Here is a 17,601-nt window from a genome sequence, read left to right on the forward strand (position 1 = left end):
GACCAGGAGGGGACGGAGGTCCCACCGTCCTCACCATAGAAGGCACACACCACGGCTGTGCTTTTGGCCCAGTGCATGGATGCCGGACCGTAAGCTGAGGCGGCCGGTGGCACGGCAACGGCCGTCGTTCAGGCAACCGACGAGCTGACTGCTGAGGGCACGCCCACACCGAGGGAGGCTGCCAAGCGACTGTCCAGGTTCATCGAGGAGGTCTAGATAATGAGACAGCCACCTCTCATCAGCTCCCCCGCCTAAGCAGAAGCCAGCACCAAAGCGGACTACTCTGCCCATTCGGAGCAGACGGATTGCTGCTCAGCAGATGGACCACATCCCGGCGTCCAAACGTGGGGAAGTTCTGCCCATGAAGAAGATGGGGATCCTGGCACCTTCGGCACCGATTTCCTCTGCAGCCAAAGTGTTCGTACGATTCGTACTTCCAGGGCACCCTATCGGAAGCAAACGTCGAGGCGCTTGATGCATTGTTCCTAGCATCCAGGGCGATGGCTGGTGGAGCAGCGCGGTCTGGTACTTTAGCTAGATCGTAGTCTAGGTTGATCCCAATGGATCCCAAGGTTGTCATAGTCAAAATATAGTCCCTTTGAGATAACCGTCGGGCCAGGAACGGTCTCTATTGTATTTCAAACTTCTACCTTCTTAATACAATGATACGCAATGCTCTTGCGTATTCGAGAAAAAAGAAAACGCATGCAAAATCTTACGTGAAAACAAAAAGGAAAATCGTATTTCATGATTGTGGCAAGAAATCCGAAGGAATTGGCTTGCAAATCGAATTGCAAGATACTAATTCATCAGCGAAGTTTTCCTGGCCCTAAATCGAATTGCAATATACTTACTTGGTAAGAATCAAACTCACTTAAGTTTGACTAAGTTTATGAAAAATAGTATCAATATTTAAAGTCGAAATAGGTATGTTTTTAAAATATATTTCATGATAAGAGGTTTGTTACAGTGCTACTTGTGGAATTTTTTTCGTTAATCAAAAGTAACTAGGGGTAATTTGGTCATTCCAGTGGCTCTCCGCCACCTGAAGCCGCAGGGGGCTCACCGATGCCGACGCCCGCCTGTTCGGGCATCACCCCCACCTATCTGGAGGAGCTCGCCACCGACCATTTGTACGGGCCACCACCTAGGATCACCGCCAGCCACCTTCACGAGCTGTGCACGAACCATCTGCTGGGCCCTGGCAGTCTGCAGGTCATCCGCTTGACCGGTAGGGGCTCGGTAGCCTGCCTCCTCCCGTCGCCAATCTGTTGCTGCCTGCGATCTGTCACCTGCCTGCACTTGTCTGGCCTAGTTCCAGATAAGTGCAATAACGTGTTTTCGATTTTTTTCTTTGCTTGTAACAAATTCAAAACTCAACTTTTAATTACCGGGGAGCGCCAATAACGTGCATATACAATTTACAACTTATAAACCTCCACTCACCCGGTCTAAAAAATGCATGAATCCGGAACCACAGAGAGGTACCAAAAAAGAGAGAGAGAAGCAAAATTCAGTACCACAGCCTTGACTCGCGCATGTACACGAACGAAACAACGAATTCACGATCCACTCTAGCCTGACAAGGCGCCAAAAAAAATGCCGGGTGTCAGTGTGTTAAGGCTGGGCGCGTCTGCCGGTGGTGCGCCGGCTCATCCTCTCGGTGTCGCCGGCCGCGCGCCTGCCGTGCCACTGCTGCCCCTGCGCGCCCGCGGCCACCTCGCCCGTGTCGCCCGCGCTGCTGGCCGTGTACTCACTGGATGGGTTCAGCCCGTACTCGCTGGTGGGATCGCTGAACTCGCTGCTCGAGTACTCCGTGATGGTCCCGGTCCCGGTCCCGGTCCCGGTGCTCCCTCCCGCGCCCGGCCCGAACGCCATCCGCCTGAGGCGGTTGATCTGGTCCGTCGTGCCGCCGCCCGACCGCTGCATCGCGCTCTGCCCCGGTATCACGCCAGCGTTCAGGTCCTCCACCGACAGCTCGCCCTCCAGGTACCGGACGATCTGATCATTTGGGAGCGGGAAACGAGTGTTAAGGCTTGTAGCCACGGCTGCATCCAGTGTGAGACGCTCTGGAGCAGGAGTCTTATTACCTGGCTCATCCGCGGGCGAGACCGCGCGGTCTGGCGCACGGCGGCCGCGGCGCATGCGACCAGCCGCGCCATGTCGTACGCGTCGTAGTTGCTCTCCAGCCTCGGATCGATCAGCTCATCATAGTTTTCCTCCTCGACAGCTCTTGTCAGCAATGGCCTAGCCTGTTTGAACAGAAATGGAAGAGATGCTTCATCACTCGTTGCCGTTGCATATGGAATGGGGAATCAACGCGATGCTATTATAAGCAGTACCGATATTTAGTAACCACTGGCGGATCCACGGCGGGCTAGGGGGCAGCAGCCCCCGTGAGAGTGATTTTCTGTTGTTTTTACTGTAGAAAAAACGTGATTTCACCGTTAATCTTCGATATTTGTTCTAAATCTCTATTGATTAGCCCCCCTGAGGTGCTCATCTTGGCTCCGCGAATCACAGTCATAACTCATAACTGAGTGGTGGTAACTAATTTAGGCAAGCAACTTCTGGAGCAGTACTCGAAGGACACCGTACTATAGGCCCCGTTCGCTTGTCTTAAAAATGGCTTGTTCGGCTTCTTTTTTCAGCCAGTTTTAGTCAAGTTTCAGACCAGCGAACGGGGCCTGTGAATGGAAAAAGTCTACTTAACCCCCCACCTTTCATACTTGGTCTACTTCACCCCCCAAACTATGAAACCGTCTGTTTTACCCCCTGAACTTTCTAAAACCGTCTATTTTACCCCTGGCCGGTTTTCAGCGGCGGGTCTGCTACAGTAACAACAGGTTGCTACAGTACAGGGGTTTGCTACAGTTCCGGTGTTTTTGAATTTTCTTTTTTTTCGATGAATTTTTTAAAAATCATAGTAAATCGTAGAAAAATCATAAAATAAAAAATCTAATTTTATTGGACTCCACATGAGTAGATCTACACAGTGAATATATAATACGGTATGCTTTAGTACAATTTTTTTTGTAGCTTTAGATTAATTGAAAAATCCAATTTTATCTGTAATTAATTAGAATTTATCTATAACTAAGTTATACATAGTCCAATGAGTACGAAATTTTTACTATAGTTCAAGCATACAATAATTAGCGTACCATAAAAATTTCACCACAATTGGACCATAGAAGCTGCAGCTATGAATTATTCCAATTAATTACAGACAAAACTAGAATTTCCAAACCCACTGTTACTGTAGCAAACCGCTGTTACTGTAGCAAACCGTCGCTGAAAACCGCCCAGAGGGTAAAATAGATGGTTTTAGAAAGTTCAGGGGTAAAACAGACGGTTTCATAGTTGGGGGTGGAGTAGACCGTATGAAAAGTGAAGGGTTAAGTAGACTTTTTCCTAATATGAATCACAGAATGTTACAACAAAATAGCATTGGGTCCAAGAAGAGCCACTCACCCAAGAGACCAATGTCTCAGGCTGATACTCTGAAGATGTCACGATTGGCTTCCTCCCAGTGATCAGTTCCAGAAGCATCACGCCGAAGGAGAAGACGTCGGACCGGTCGTTAACTTTGCCTGTGGCAGCGTACTCTGGCGCCAGATATCTGAAAACAAAAGGAAAAGACAGCACAATTCAGTCTCATGTCACTAAATGCACCGGTTCATGTGTCAGCAGGTTATGATATATGTGGGCACATTGCTGGGTGTGCCAACATCACAGAACGATTTACCCGAAAGTTCCCATTACGCGTGTAGAAACAGCGGTGACTTCAGCTGCTTGGTATTTGGCCAACCCAAAATCTGCAACCTGTACCAAAAAAAGTGCACCTTTCAGTTAAACATGCAGGCAGGCAAGCTAAAAGATTTTCGGCTGTTAGGGTCTACCTTTGGCTCGTAGTTGTAATCCAGAAGGATGTTCGCAGCCTTGATGTCACGATGGATGATCTTAGGATGACCTGACAGCAAACAAAAAATCAGCCCATTTTGTCAGGGACAGAAGCTTCAAATATTTCGCGGGGAAAAACAGAGGGCAAGAGCCAAGAACACACAGTCTTCGTGCAGATAGGCGAGGCCCTTCGCCGAGCCGACCGAGATCTTCCACCGCCTCGGCCAGTCCAATGTCGGCCTGCCACTCCCTGAGATCAGGCTCCAATGTCAGTCAGACCCAGTCGCAGCCAAAAAGTTTCGATACAGCCATCGGTCGCACGGCATTCAGGAGATGGGGTTGCATTTGGCGAGAGCGTCCGTACCGTGGAGCTGGAACTCGAGGGTCTTGTTGGGCACGTACTCGTAGACGAGCAGCCGCTGTTCGCCGTAGAGGCAGTAGCCGACGAGGGAGACGAGGTTCTTGTGGTGCACGCGGCTGATGATCTCCACCTCGGCGCGGAACTCGCGGTCGCCCTGCCAGCTGCCTGCCCGCAGCTTCTTGATGGCCACCACCTGCCCGCCCACCGTGGCGCGGTACACGTGCCCGAACCCGCCCTGCCCGAGCAGGTTCGCGTCCGAGAACCCGTCCGTCGCCGCCGCCAGGTCGTCGTACGCGAACGTGCCGCCCGTGATGGCCGGCGAAGGGTTCAGCGGCGTCATCGGGGACTCGGACGGGCCGCGGCTGCTCTGCCACGAGTGCATCAGCGGCGGCGTCGAGGATGGCGTCGTCGACGGCGCGTGCGACATGTACGGCGGCGTCACCGGACGCCGCGGGTCGTAGAGCTCGCCTGGTGTGCCAGGGACAAGAAAGAGCAGAACGATCGGTCAGTCCAGCAGCGTCTAGAGAGCAAAAGTGGCGCGAACGCGCACCATCTCAGCTGCGTGCGTGCAAACAGCTCGCCATCCATGGGAGTCGCGAAGCACGCCGCATGAGCGAGCGCGATGCCACCTCGCGTCGATGTGACCGTCACCCGCGATACGCGGAGGGAATTATGGCCCGTGGAATTGCGGTTTGTCACCACGGTCACCACGCTAATGCTGGGATGGGGCTCGCGTTCGGCGTCCGAACTCCCGAGTCGCGACGCGTACTGTCGCATCAACGTGGCCACGACGGAACATTACTCTTGTTGATCGCACGCATGCCAAGGAACAAAGGCGACCGCGTTGTATCTGTACATAGGCCCAGTTCGCTGGGCCGAAACTTGACTGAAATTGACTGAAAATAATATTATGACTGAATTATTGTGAGATAAAAACGCTGTTTCGGCTAAAAAAACAAGTTAAATATGGGGTAAGCCGAACGGGACCATAGAGCTAGGAGTTGGGCGTGCTATCTGAGGGTGGCTCATAGTAGGGTCTGTTGGCACGACCCGAAACACGACACGGCATGAAATATTTTAGGCTGTGCCAGTACGATACGAATACGAGGGCCCTACCGTGCTTAGGCCCTGTTCGCTTGGCTGAAAATACTGTTTCGGCTGAATTATTGTGAGAGAAAACAGTGTTCGAGCTAAAAAAAAAGAAGCCAAATAAGCCGGAATATAAGGTAAGCCGAACGGGGCCTTAGAATCTCGACACGACGAGCTACATGGCCCGGTCTGCATCTTGGGCTATGCTTGGGCTGGCACAACACGAAAATGGCACACAGATACTTCTACAACTATACAATGTAATTTTTTAGCATTTACTATACTACCTCTTATCTAATTCTTGAATAGATTATAAAAATCATTAAACTGTCATTAAAATAATACACACAAGATATATATATTTCATACCACTAGAGAAGAAAAAAAACTAGTAAAGATATTTTAAGGGACGTGCTTAGGCCAGCACGATCCGAACACGCGCCGACGTGTTACGGATCAGCCTATTCGATAGGCCGTAAACGATCGTATATGATCGTATATGATCGTAGATTATAAGCTAAAACAATATTTTTTTCTCAGACTAAACTAGCTAAGCCAACCAGCAATATATAATTTACGGTCCAGCCCAGCCAGCTGAACGTGCTGCGTATTTGGGCCGAAGAAAAGATTCACCGTACGACACGGCCCGAGCCTCCCCGTGCCTTGCTAGGCACTGACCCGATGCGGCAGGAAGCGCGAGGCCCAAGTCCCACCTCTATCTGTACATACGCGTGTACGTACCTGGCAACCCCTGAGACGGCGGCGGCGACCGCCGCCGGCGTTTCCTTCCTATGAAGCAGTAGATGAGCCCGACGGCGAGGCCGAGCAGGACCACCGCCGCGACGGCGACGCCTATGCCCACCGCGGTGCCGTTGCTTGACGACTTGGAGGGCGATGGCGACGTTGGTGGTGTTCCTGTCGACGGGGCCGGCGGCGGAGGTGGAGGCAATGACAGATGTGACGGCGGAGGCGCGGGTGACGCCGGGACGCCATTAGGGGGTGGAGGTGAAGATGGTGTTGGTACGCTCGCTGGTGGAGGCGGGGACGGCGTAACCGGCGGTGGGGGCGACGGAGACGGAGGAGGAGGGGACGGCGTTGGCGTGGGCAGCACCGGCGCGGGAGTCGGCGGTATCGGCGATGGCGTGGGTGGCACCGGCGCCGGAGTCGGCGGCTGCGGCGATGGCGTGAGTGGGACCGGCGCCGGAGCCGGCGGCGATGGCGTGGGCGTCACCGGAGCCGGTGGTGAAGGAGATGGCGTAGCCGGCGACGTTGGCGCTGGAGACGACATGGCGCCGCCCCGCTCGCTTGCGGTGGTGCGGCGCGCTTGTGCAACGTTTTAGTCGCCCGCCCTGTTACCGGTGGACTACGCCCAAACCAACACCAGCGAACAAGCGAAGACCGGGGCGCGAACGCGATATCTATGTGCTGGACCTGACCTGGACGCGTTGAGCCAGTCAGAGCTTCCAAAAGAATTGGTAAATCAAGTGGTAAAAAAAAGTTGGAACCATATTGGTTCTGTTTCTCCGACGGTTTCTAAAATCTCGATTAAAAAAATATAGAAGATAATTTTGTATGAATCTTAAATTATTTGCAAATCACCGTAAGTCCCGAACCACTTTTATACTTTCTTTTTCTCTTATATATTTGCATCGGAAAATATTCTGATGGATACGCATGTATATTTCCATGCTATGGGGTCGATTTTTTTTTTCAAGTGTGGAGAGATTGAAAGTTGTTGGAGAATAATTTTTTTTTCAATCATGCCAAAAAATAAAGATCGAGACGTCCTAGATTAATTAATAGATCTACCAAGTTAACAGAAGAGATAGTAACATTAAATCCCATCAGTCCCTTATAATAACTTTTTAAATGATTTTGTATTGGGAACCTGAGCTGTTTCTAACCAACTAAATATTTTTAAGTAGTTTCTTTGTCTCTTGTCGTTTTCTCATCTAGAGGCCTTTATTTTTTTTAATTTATTTATTCGTCCAAATTAATCCGATCTTCCGAGGAAAACGAAGAAATGAGAGCAGAGTCCCTCTCAACTAAGAAAACTTACGAGTTGAAGTGGATATTTAGCAACATTTTATTTTTAAGTGATATTTTACCAAACTGTTGGAGGGTATCTTTTTTTCTTTTTTTGCTAAAAATTAAAAAAAGTTTTATTTGACGCGCTTAGCCGTGGGGTGTTTTTTCTGCTTGCATTGGCCGTGCACAATTCTTACCTTCACTTGCCGAAGCGACAGCAGTAGCAGCGCGCGTGCGCCGCGACGTGCGCTTAATACGAACGGGTCTTTTCTTCACTTTTTTTTATTTGGGGTTGTATAAGATTGACCGCGCAAAAGTCAGTCAGGGCTTGATGCTCCATTTGCTCCATAGAATAGAAGTCCTGTTTTTGTTTAGGCCCCGTTCACTCGGAGGAATTTATGAGAGAAAAATACTATTTTAGACAAAAAAAAAACGAATTAAGTCGAGTTTAAAGACACGAACGGAGCCTTAGTGTTTCCATTGAAAGAGCCCTAAACTGCTAATTATAGCTAAAACGTGTTTGGCAAGAGCTTTCGACGGCAGGTAGCCAGCGCTAGGTACACGGCAACCGAAGTTTGTGAGTGTATAAGACAAGAACGTCATGTACGGAAGGAAAACAGCACGGCAAGCGGCAGCTGCAACCTGCAACCTCACCAACTTCGGTTGCCATGGCGCGACGACACGGCCTGACCCGAGTACCCGTACCCGACGGCTAGCTCGTTGCGTTGCGTGTGGTGGTAGGTGGTAGCGAACACATGAAGGAAGAACCTACGGCTGCGGTCAGCCAGAACTAGGACGTGCCCTACTGCCTGCCCTAACCGCGTTGAATCTTTCTTCCGCTCGGAAGGTCGCCAACGTCTCATTCTCAATCGGAACGGTGAGTTTTCTTGTCCTGTAGCTTGCCGACATGTGCTTTGGATTAGTAGTTGCACGCAATGCTCTGTCTGCTGTGTGAACCCGAACGCTGTATACATCTGTATGCAACTTGCATAGATGTCGTTGTCATCAACCGTTGGATCATGAGGCGATTTGTCGGTGTTTTGTACCAACGAGTAAATTTATATTATTACGCGTTGGTCTTAAATAGTGTGTTAAAGGACATAAGGTTTATACTGGTTCGGGTAGAATGTCCCTACTTCCACTTTGCGGCTGCTGCTCATGTTATTAGCACTAAAAAGTTCATAGTAGAGGTTATAAACGAGCGAGAAAGGAACATGTCCCAAGTCTCTGATGGTAAGGTTGAAAGGTCGCTAAGAGCTTGATTGCTGCTCAACTGTGTGTTATATGATGCGTGGTGTGTTCTATTGATCGGTTCTCTTAGTGGGGTGCCCTGCCTTATCTTTTATAGACCCAGAGAAAGCAAGGATTACAGATGGGAGAAAAAAGAAAAACCAGAGGCAAAGAAGGTCCTTCGAAGGTGCCGAGTCTTCCTTTTTCTCTGAACGAGCCCTGCTGACACGGCAGACGGTGCCAGGGATAGCTCCATGCTGGGCGTCTGTCCGCTGATGATGCCGTGCTCTGGCTTGATCAGCAAGTGGTCACGTCCCATCCCGTCTCGACGGGCGGCGCGACAGACCAGGGTGTTGATCCGTGATCCTGCGTGGAAGGACGACGCAGTGACCGCACGTCCGTCACTGTAGAGGATGTGAGTCTCCTCCTAGACCATAGTGGTTGTCATTTTCTTCCGTCAGGATCCGCGTCCGAGGGTAAATGGCGGCGCCCACAACACTGTAAAACAAATGTTGATGCCCACAATACTGTTTGGGCTCTGATATGACCGGAAGGGCTTTAAAGCGCCCGTCTTGTCATATCCTGACGGGACTTTCCTGCAGGCGCGCAGGGTATGGTCCTCAGTATTACGGTCGACTTTGAGTGTCCTAGCTTATCTGCGCGTGTAGTTATGAAGGAGCAGCGCACAGGCGTCGAGTGAGGCGAAGCCTGCCCTCAGACATCGGGTGAAGCGGAGCCAGCCCACGGGGGACGGGCGAGGTGGAGCCAGCCCCCAGACGTCAGGTAAGACAGAGCCTACCCTCGAACGTCGGGCGAGGCGGAGCCAGCCCCCGGACATCGAGCAAGGCAGAGTCTACCCTCAGACGTCGGACGAGGCGGAGCCATCCCCCGAAGGTCGGGCGAGGCGGATTCTGCCCTCAGACGTCGGGCGAGACGGAGCCATCCCCTAGGGGTCGGGCAAGGCGGAGCCAGCCCCTGGACATCGGGCGAGATGGAGCCTGCCCTCAGACGTTGGGCGAGGGGGAGCCAGCCCCCAGACATCGAGCGAGGCAGAACCAGCCCCCGGACGTCGGGCGAGACGGAGCCTGCCCTCGGACGTTGGGCGAGGCAGAGTCTGCCCTCAGACGTCGGGCGACGCGGAGTCCGCCCTCGGACGTCGGGCGACGCGGAGCCAGCCCCCCGACGTCGGGCGAGGCAGAGTTAGCTTGGGACGGGGCCCATGGTCCCGGTGGATGGACGAGGAGTGACCCGGTAAGCGGTGTAGTCGCGCTCTTGATTGTGCGGATGAGTCAGCGTTCGACGGTTGTTAGCTCCTCCTCTTTGGGTACCCTACTATTGGTCCTCGACAGTAGCCCCTGAGCCCCCGGGTGATTCGAGTAGAATCGCCTGAGGGATTTTTGACTTGCCAGCGGGTATGCGCGAGCGCACCCGGTGGGTGTAGCCCTTGAGCCTGCGGAGGAGTAGGATACTCCTTCGGAGGGTTTTCCAAAAGAGAGGATTCTGAGAACCCTGGCCCTCCATTGTTGCCCACGGCGTGCCCTGAAGATGCAATTTCTTCTTCGTCGAGGTCAGACCCTTCACGGGTATGGTCATGATATTTGGTGGTTGTTTAGCTGGATAGCTCAATTAGGATCCTGACAACCTATTCGCGGGGATCCGGTCAGAGTCAGCTCGTCTTGTGCGCCTGAGTTTTGGCCAATCGCGGGCCCATCCTTTTGTCGTAAGAGTGCCTTGGGACGGCCATCGAAACCGTTGATGGGCCAACCCTCAAACTCCTGGGCTCAGCCAGGCCGGAGGAACACTTTTTGACCTGTATCCTTTTGCTGGTAAAGAGTCCTGGTCTACTTGGGGAGGCGAAACGTCCGGCGCGACTTTGGAGGAAAAGGATAGGGATTAGGGGCGTATATGCCGCGTGGTCACGTGGTGGTGAATCATGGCAGGCGTGGAGATCTAGGCGGACGGTTGCCTTCCTCGCTTCCGCCGTCCCTATAAAACCAAAGGGTTTGCCCCTAGGGTTTCATACATTACCTCCTTGCCTTTACATCTACAACCTCCGCCGCCAATCGCCTAAGCCTCCCGCATCCGCATCTCAGCCGTCGTCGAATTTGCATCCACTCACTCCAATCCTCCAATGGGGCCATGGTGCCGCTCTGATATCACCCTCCAGCGCCTGGAGGGCCTCGTTCGCCTTGGTCTTCTTTGTGCATGGACTGCCACCGAGGAGTGGTGGCTATTCGGCGATGAGGACGAGCCGTCGTCGCCCAACGGGTACGTCGTATCCTTCACTCACTTCCATGAGTGGGGATTCACCACCCCCACCCATAAGTTTCTTCGAGGATTGCTGCACTACTATAAGGTGGAGCTGGAACATCTTAATCCCAACGGAGTCTAACATATTGCGGCGTTCGTCGCCCTATGTGAGGGGTTCCTAGGGATTTGTCCCCACTTTGACCTATGGCGGTACTTCTTTGACGTCACCCTCCTAAAGAAGCGGGAGAAGAAGCAGGAGCTGAACGTGCCGATGGGATGCGCCGGCATTCAACTACGCAATAACCGGGTCAGCGAGTACCCATCGATGCGTCTGTCGACCTCCAACAAGGGTTGGCATTCGCATTGGTTCTACATCAAGAACGACGCAGCTGCCCCTTGCTAGAGTTCACCGGGCGTCTCATCGAAGGGGTCCGAGAATCATGGATGAGGTGGGGAGTCCCGGAGAAAGACAAGAAAAAAATCCAGGACCGTCTCATCGCTGTTCGAATTCTGAAGAAGAGGGGCATGAAGGGGTCAGGGATCATCAGTGCCTACCACTCGTAGAAGGTGGTGCCGCTGATGAGATGCACGCTTCCCCTGCACATGATGGCGCCCAGGGTGTCACTTGATGGGACGGCGCTCGCTGAGGGAGCACTCTCCTCCTCTGAAGTGGCGCAACGCATCAAGGAGGCGATGGAGCCTTTGCGGGACGACGCCGACGCTGTCCTTGATTTCGTATATCTGGTGTTGGGGCATCCCTCAATGTGATCGGAACCGGGGTACATTGTCTTTGTAAGTTTTCTTCCCTCGTTCCTCTTTTTTAATCAAACTCCCGACATCTTGACGATGATATTGAGATAGGGGGACCAGCCGAAGAAGCTTGTGCTTATGGATCTTCTGGCTTTGCTGTCGAAGGATCCAGCCATGACGGCGGCCAACCATGCCGTGGCTGAGCGGTAGCAGAAGGCAAAGGAGGATGAGAGGAGGAAGAAGTAGCAGAAGCTGCGCATGTAGGAGCGCGAGGAGGAAACCGACAGTGATGATGATGACGATGAGGAAGAAGAAGAGGTAGTTGCCAACACCGAGTAGGATGACCTGGAGAGCGAGGATACACTGATAGGTACCCACTCGTCCATGCAGGGACCCTTCCCATTTCATGCGGGAGGAAGTGAGTCTGTGAGGACAGTGGAGGCGGGCCAAACTGTCGGCCCGTCCTCAGAACAAGTAGGGCGAGTGGATCAACCGCCGTGCCCGAGGTGTCAGCATAGGGGAGCGGCCCTGCCATTGTGCCTCAAGAGTCAGTAGGGGCAGGTGGATCTGTCGCCGCGCCTGAGGTGCTAGTGGAGTTGGGTGGATCTACCACCATGCCCGAGGTGCTGAGGGAGGGGATGGCTCGGCCACTGTGCCACCGAGTGCAAGGGAGGCGAGCCCCTCGGCCCGGGAGTAGGGGGTGGGCTCCAAATAGCCCCATCCTGAGGAGGCGGAGCAAGGACCTAGGGCTGAGGGAATGCCCTCGGAGGTCGCTAAGCAACCAGCAATGGAAGCAATTCCACTGCCGACGTCGGAGCGGACAGAGCTGCCGCTCATACTCATGGCGCTGACCGCTGTGGGCATGACACCGCCGGTCGAGGCCCCTCCGACATAGATGGAGGCGGAAGAGACTGTGATGAGCCAGGCACAGCCGGACATAGCCATGGCGGTGCCTGAGGGAGCAGCATGATCTGTGCCACCGGTGGCCCAAGTGACGGCGCCCGACATAGGCTGGTCGGGTGGAGGCATGGCCGAGGGGTCCCCGGGCTCTATGGCGGTTGTGGAGAGGACCAGCTAGGAGTCGCCCTTAGCTCTGATGTTGGGGGCAGCCACTCGCCTGCACGGGGCGAGCCACTGCCCTAGTGGATGGATCCACAAGACCCAACATTGATACTCTTCTCGCTCGACGATGCTACTGAGAGCATAGAGCGAGATTGTCTCAACGAAGGGATTTCGGCCATACTGGAAGCTTTGAACCAGGCCAGGGGCATCCTGCGTGACATTGTCATTCCTACTGGCCAGGTATTCACTTAATCTCTCCTCGCGCTTTCTTCTTTCTTCATGTATTTTTGTGTTTTGACATTGATCTTGTTTCAGTCCCTTATTGCTCGTAGCCGAGAGAAATCCCAGTTTCTCCACGAGCAGAAGGAGAAATGGGACCGCCTTGCCGAAGAGGCCCGGCTACGTGGGGACATGAGTGCCCAGCTTGCTATCACACCAACAGAGGGTGGCCAAGCTGACTCCCCTAGCCAAGGAGGCAGCCGGGCTCCGACAGCGGGAGGCCAAGGCGCGTCGGGACGCAGAGGATGCCAAGAAGGCGTTCTAGGATCTATCGGTGAAGGCATGATAGGATGAGGAGGAGGCCACCAGAGTCTAGAAGGAGTGGGATGAGCTGCTCTAGAGGGGCGTCGAGGCCCGCCAGTGGATCCTCGACCTCCTGGCCGAGGTGGAAAAGGAGCGAGAGCTCAAGCTTGGAGCCGAGGAGAGGTCTGTGGCCCTACAGCAGAAGACGAACCTGGATGCCAAGGCGGTTGCCCAGCTGCGTAAGGAACGAAACAAGCTACGCAAGACTATGGAGAGGCTCCGCTCAGAGCACGGCGTGGCCCACGGAGAGCGCAACTAGGCCGTTCGAGAGCATGACGAGGTGCAGCAGAGGATCGGCTCCCTGTAGGCCAATCTCGGAACTGCGGTAGCCCAAAGGCTAGAGGCCAAGAGCGTCTCCGCTAGGCTAGTCATGGAGCTTACCGAGGCGTGGAGGATCCTTCAAGCGGAGAGCGATGAGCATGATCTCCTACATGCTGCTACCGGGGTGGTCTTCGACGACCTAGAGGTGGCGTGGTTGGAAGGAAGCTCTTCGCTCTAGGATCACCCAAGCCTTCGCCATCGCCCACTCCCACTACGTTGATAGTATTGACTTGGTGAAAGCTCTAGTTTGGTTTTGGATAATTGATGAAACCCTAAGTGCTAACCTAGTTTATCAAGATGATTATGAGATAGGTAGCACTACTCCAAGTGATGAAGCAATGACAAAGATCATGACAATGGTGATGACATGGTGATGGTCAAATGCTTAAACTTGGAAAAGAAGAAAGAGAAAAACAAAAGGCTCAAGGCAAAGGTATAAAATGTAGGAGCCATTTTGTTTTAGTGATCAAGACACTTAGTGAGTGTGATCACATTTTGGATAGATAGCCGTACTATTAAGAGGAGTGAAACTCGTATCGAAATGCGGTTATCAAAGTGCCACTAGATGCTCTAAATCATTGCATATGCATTTAGGATCTAGTGGAGTGCTAACACCCTTGAAAACATTTGTGAAAATATGCTAACACATGTGCACAAGGTGATACACTTGGTGGTTGGCACATTGGAGCAAGGGTGAAGAAGTTAGAAGTGAAAACGAGTTGGTCGCGAAGACGCTGGCGTCGGTCAACTGACCGGACGCTGGGTCTGAAAGCACCGGATGCTGGCAGCGTGCGTCCGGTCGAACTGGTCGGTTGGCACAGTACCTAGGGTATTGCACCGGACACTGGTCTGGGTCCAGTCAAGGTGGACCAGATGCGTCCGGTCAAGGTGGACCGGACGCGTCCGGTCGAAGAAATACGCCTCGGGGAGCTTACTGGAAACGACCGGACGCTGGGGCTTCAGCGTCTGGTCAGTTTTGCCGGTGCGTCCGGTCAGTTTCATAGCTGTTGGAATCTGACGAATAGCGTTTTAAGCAAGTGACGCGTGGCGTCCATCGGGTGACCGGACGCTGAGTCTAGGGTCTGGTCAGTATGACTGGAACGTCTGGTCAGAGCGCGTTTTGCCCAGTGAAGGGGTATAACGGCTCTATTTGATTAGGACTCTATTTATAGCCCCATGGCTGGCTCAAGGTAGCACTCTTGCACATTTTCATTGACATAGCAACCTTGTGAGCTTAGCCAAAGTACTCCCACTCATCTCCATCATTGATCCATCATCATTGTGAGATTGGGAGAGAATCCAAGTGTATTGCTTGAGTGATTGCATCTAGTGGCACTTGGTATTCGTATTGCGCTGTGGATTTCGCTTGTTTCTCTTGGTGGTTGCCACCACCTAGACAGTTGGAGCAGCGGTGGAGGATCGACACGAGTTGTTGATTGTTCGTGGCCATCTCCGGTGATTGTAATGGGAGTTGTACCTTCCCCGGCGGAGTGCCGAAAGGTAACTCTAGTAAATTGCTCGTGTTGTTGAGTTACCTCACTTGTGGGTTGGTTCTTGCAGTGTCCTATCGTGTGGACGAGGTTTGTGAAACACCTCTTAGCCGTCGAACCACCAAGTGTTGGTCGACACAATGAGGACATAGCGTGTTGGCAAGCATGTGAACCTCGGGAGAAAATCGATTGTCTCTTGTCATTTGCATTCTCCCGGTGATTGGCTTGATCTTCATCTCGTGATTGGTTCATCCCCTACACGGCGGTATAATCACCCTACTTACTTGATTACATTCTTGCAAACTAGTTGATACAAGCTCTTTAGTGTAATTAGAATTGAGAGCTTGCTTTATTGTTTACATTCATCTAGTTGAGCTCTTTAGAGTAGCAAGTTTGTGTGCCTAAGTAATCATTACAACTAGAATTGTTGGATAAGTGGCTTGCAACCCTTGTAGAGCTAGAGCAAGTTTGCATTATGCTATTTGTCATACTAATCAAATTGCTCTAGTTGATTTATAGATTTTTAAATAGGCTATTCACCCCCCCTCTAGCCATATTAGGACCTTTCAAGTGGTATCGGAGCTATGGTCACCATTTGATTAAAGGCTTAACAACCTCAGTGTCAAATTATGGCTCAAGTTGTGTTCAACCATGTGGGGGGAAAACCACCGTTCTTTGATGGCACATGCTATGGTTATTGGAAGAGAAAGATGAGAATGTATCTTGGTTCAATCAATGATCAAGTATGGAAAGTGACCGAGAATGACTATGCTATCATTGATCCCAATGATCCAACCAATCAAGATAAGATCAACAAGCAATGCAATACAATGGCTCTCAACACCATATACAATGCCATTGATTTCAAGGTGTTTGAGCAAATCAAGGATTGTGGAGCAAATGAGGTATGGAAGAGATTGGAGGAAACATATGAGGGCACACCGGCGGTAAAGAGTGCCAAGTTGTATATCCTCAAGGATAAATTGACAAGCTTCAAGATGAAGGAATATGAGAGCATACCGGATATGTTCCATCAATTGCAAGTCATTGTCAATGACTTGAATGTATTGGGAGAGAAGATCAAGGATGATGATGTCTCCCATCGATTCTTGATGTGCTTACCTCCAAGATTTGAGATGTTAAGATTGCTCATCATAAGAGGAGGATTGAAGGACATTACCCCCAACCAAGTACTAGGTGATGTCATGACACAAGAGACATACCGCGTGGAAAGGGAGGGGGATGACAAGGAGGACAAGAAGGAAGAAGAGGATAAGAAGAAGAAAAACATAGCATTCAAGGCTAGTTCATCATCATACAAAAACAAGGACAAGTCCAAGAAAGAATCAAGTGATGATGAAGATCTAAGTGATATTGATGATGAGGCTATGGCTCTCTTTGTGCGCAAGATGGGCAAGTTCATGAAGAAGAAGGGCTATGGTGCAAGAAAGAGAAGAGATCACACCAAGAAAAAAGAGTATGTGAGAAGATGCTATAATTGCAAGAGCCCCGATCATATAGTAGCAAATTGTCCATACAATAGTAACAATGATGAGGATGAGAAGAAGAAGCATAAGGAGGATAAGAAAGAAAAGAAGGAGAAGAAGGAAAAGAGAATGACCTTCCAAAAGAAGAAGAAGGGTGGAGGCTATGTAGTCACTTGGGATAGTGATGGCTCATTGGATAGTGATGACTCTAGTGATGATGGCAAGAAGTCTATCAAGAGAGCACTAGCAAGCATCGCCATCAACGACAAGCCCTCCATCTTCGACACTCCATCAACATGCTTCATGGCAAAGCCTACCAAGGTAAAATATGATGAGAGTGATAATGATGAATGTGAAAGTGACTCTTGTAGGAGTGATAATGATGATGATGATGGTGATGAGGAGTACTCCAAGGAGGAGCTCTTGGACATGTGTGAGCAAGTGCATGCTTGCAATGAGATAAAGAGAAAGGAGTGCAAAGAATTACGCAAGAAAGTAAAATTTCTTGAGCAATCCTTTGATGAGCTCAATGCCACTCATGAGAGGCTAATGGATGCCCATGAGAAGCTTGGCAAAGCTCACTCTGAGCTTGAAAAGGCTCACTCCTCTCTCATTGAGCAAGTCAAGAAGGAGGAAGCCAAGAAGGAGCAAGTGATAGTAACATGTGATGTGGGACTAACATGTGATCTTATTGATGAATCTTTTTATGAACCCATTATTGTTGCTCCCACTAACACTTCTTGTAGCACAACCATTACCACTCCACCTATGAATGATACATCACTAATGGTGAAAAATGAAACCCTCAAGAAGGAGGTGAATGAGCTCACTCGTGCCTTAGGCAATGCCTATGGTGGAGATGCCCGCTTGCTAAAGTGCTTGGGTAGCCAAAGGTTTTCTCTCAACAAAGAGGGATTAGGCTATACCCCCAAGAAAGGCAAGGCGGCCTTTGTCACTCCCAAAGCTAGCTTTGTGAAGGGCAATGGTCGGTTTTGTAATAGATGCAAGCAAGTTGGGCATATAGAGCAAAATTGCAAGACTAACAAGA

At 51.3% G+C, this 17,601-nt stretch overlaps 1 protein-coding gene across 1 annotated transcript; it reads right to left on the bottom strand.

The window, feature by feature from the left end:
- Nucleotides 1–1,040: 1,040 nt before the first annotated feature.
- Nucleotides 1,041–6,741, bottom strand: LOC136459015 (proline-rich receptor-like protein kinase PERK2). Its single transcript, XM_066458915.1, has 8 exons — nt 6,095–6,741; nt 4,268–4,732; nt 4,067–4,153; nt 3,903–3,973; nt 3,749–3,825; nt 3,475–3,622; nt 2,091–2,252; nt 1,041–2,001 (listed from the first exon to the last, which is right to left on the bottom strand). The coding sequence occupies exons 1-8, from the start codon at nt 6,639–6,641 to the stop codon at nt 1,618–1,620; spliced, it is 1,941 nt and encodes a 646-aa protein (XP_066315012.1). The 5' UTR covers nt 6,642–6,741; the 3' UTR covers nt 1,041–1,617.
- Nucleotides 6,742–17,601: the final 10,860 nt, after the last annotated feature.

Source organism: Miscanthus floridulus, chromosome 6, assembly GCF_019320115.1.
Source record: "Miscanthus floridulus cultivar M001 chromosome 6, ASM1932011v1, whole genome shotgun sequence".
Lineage (NCBI taxonomy): Eukaryota > Viridiplantae > Streptophyta > Magnoliopsida > Poales > Poaceae > Miscanthus > Miscanthus floridulus.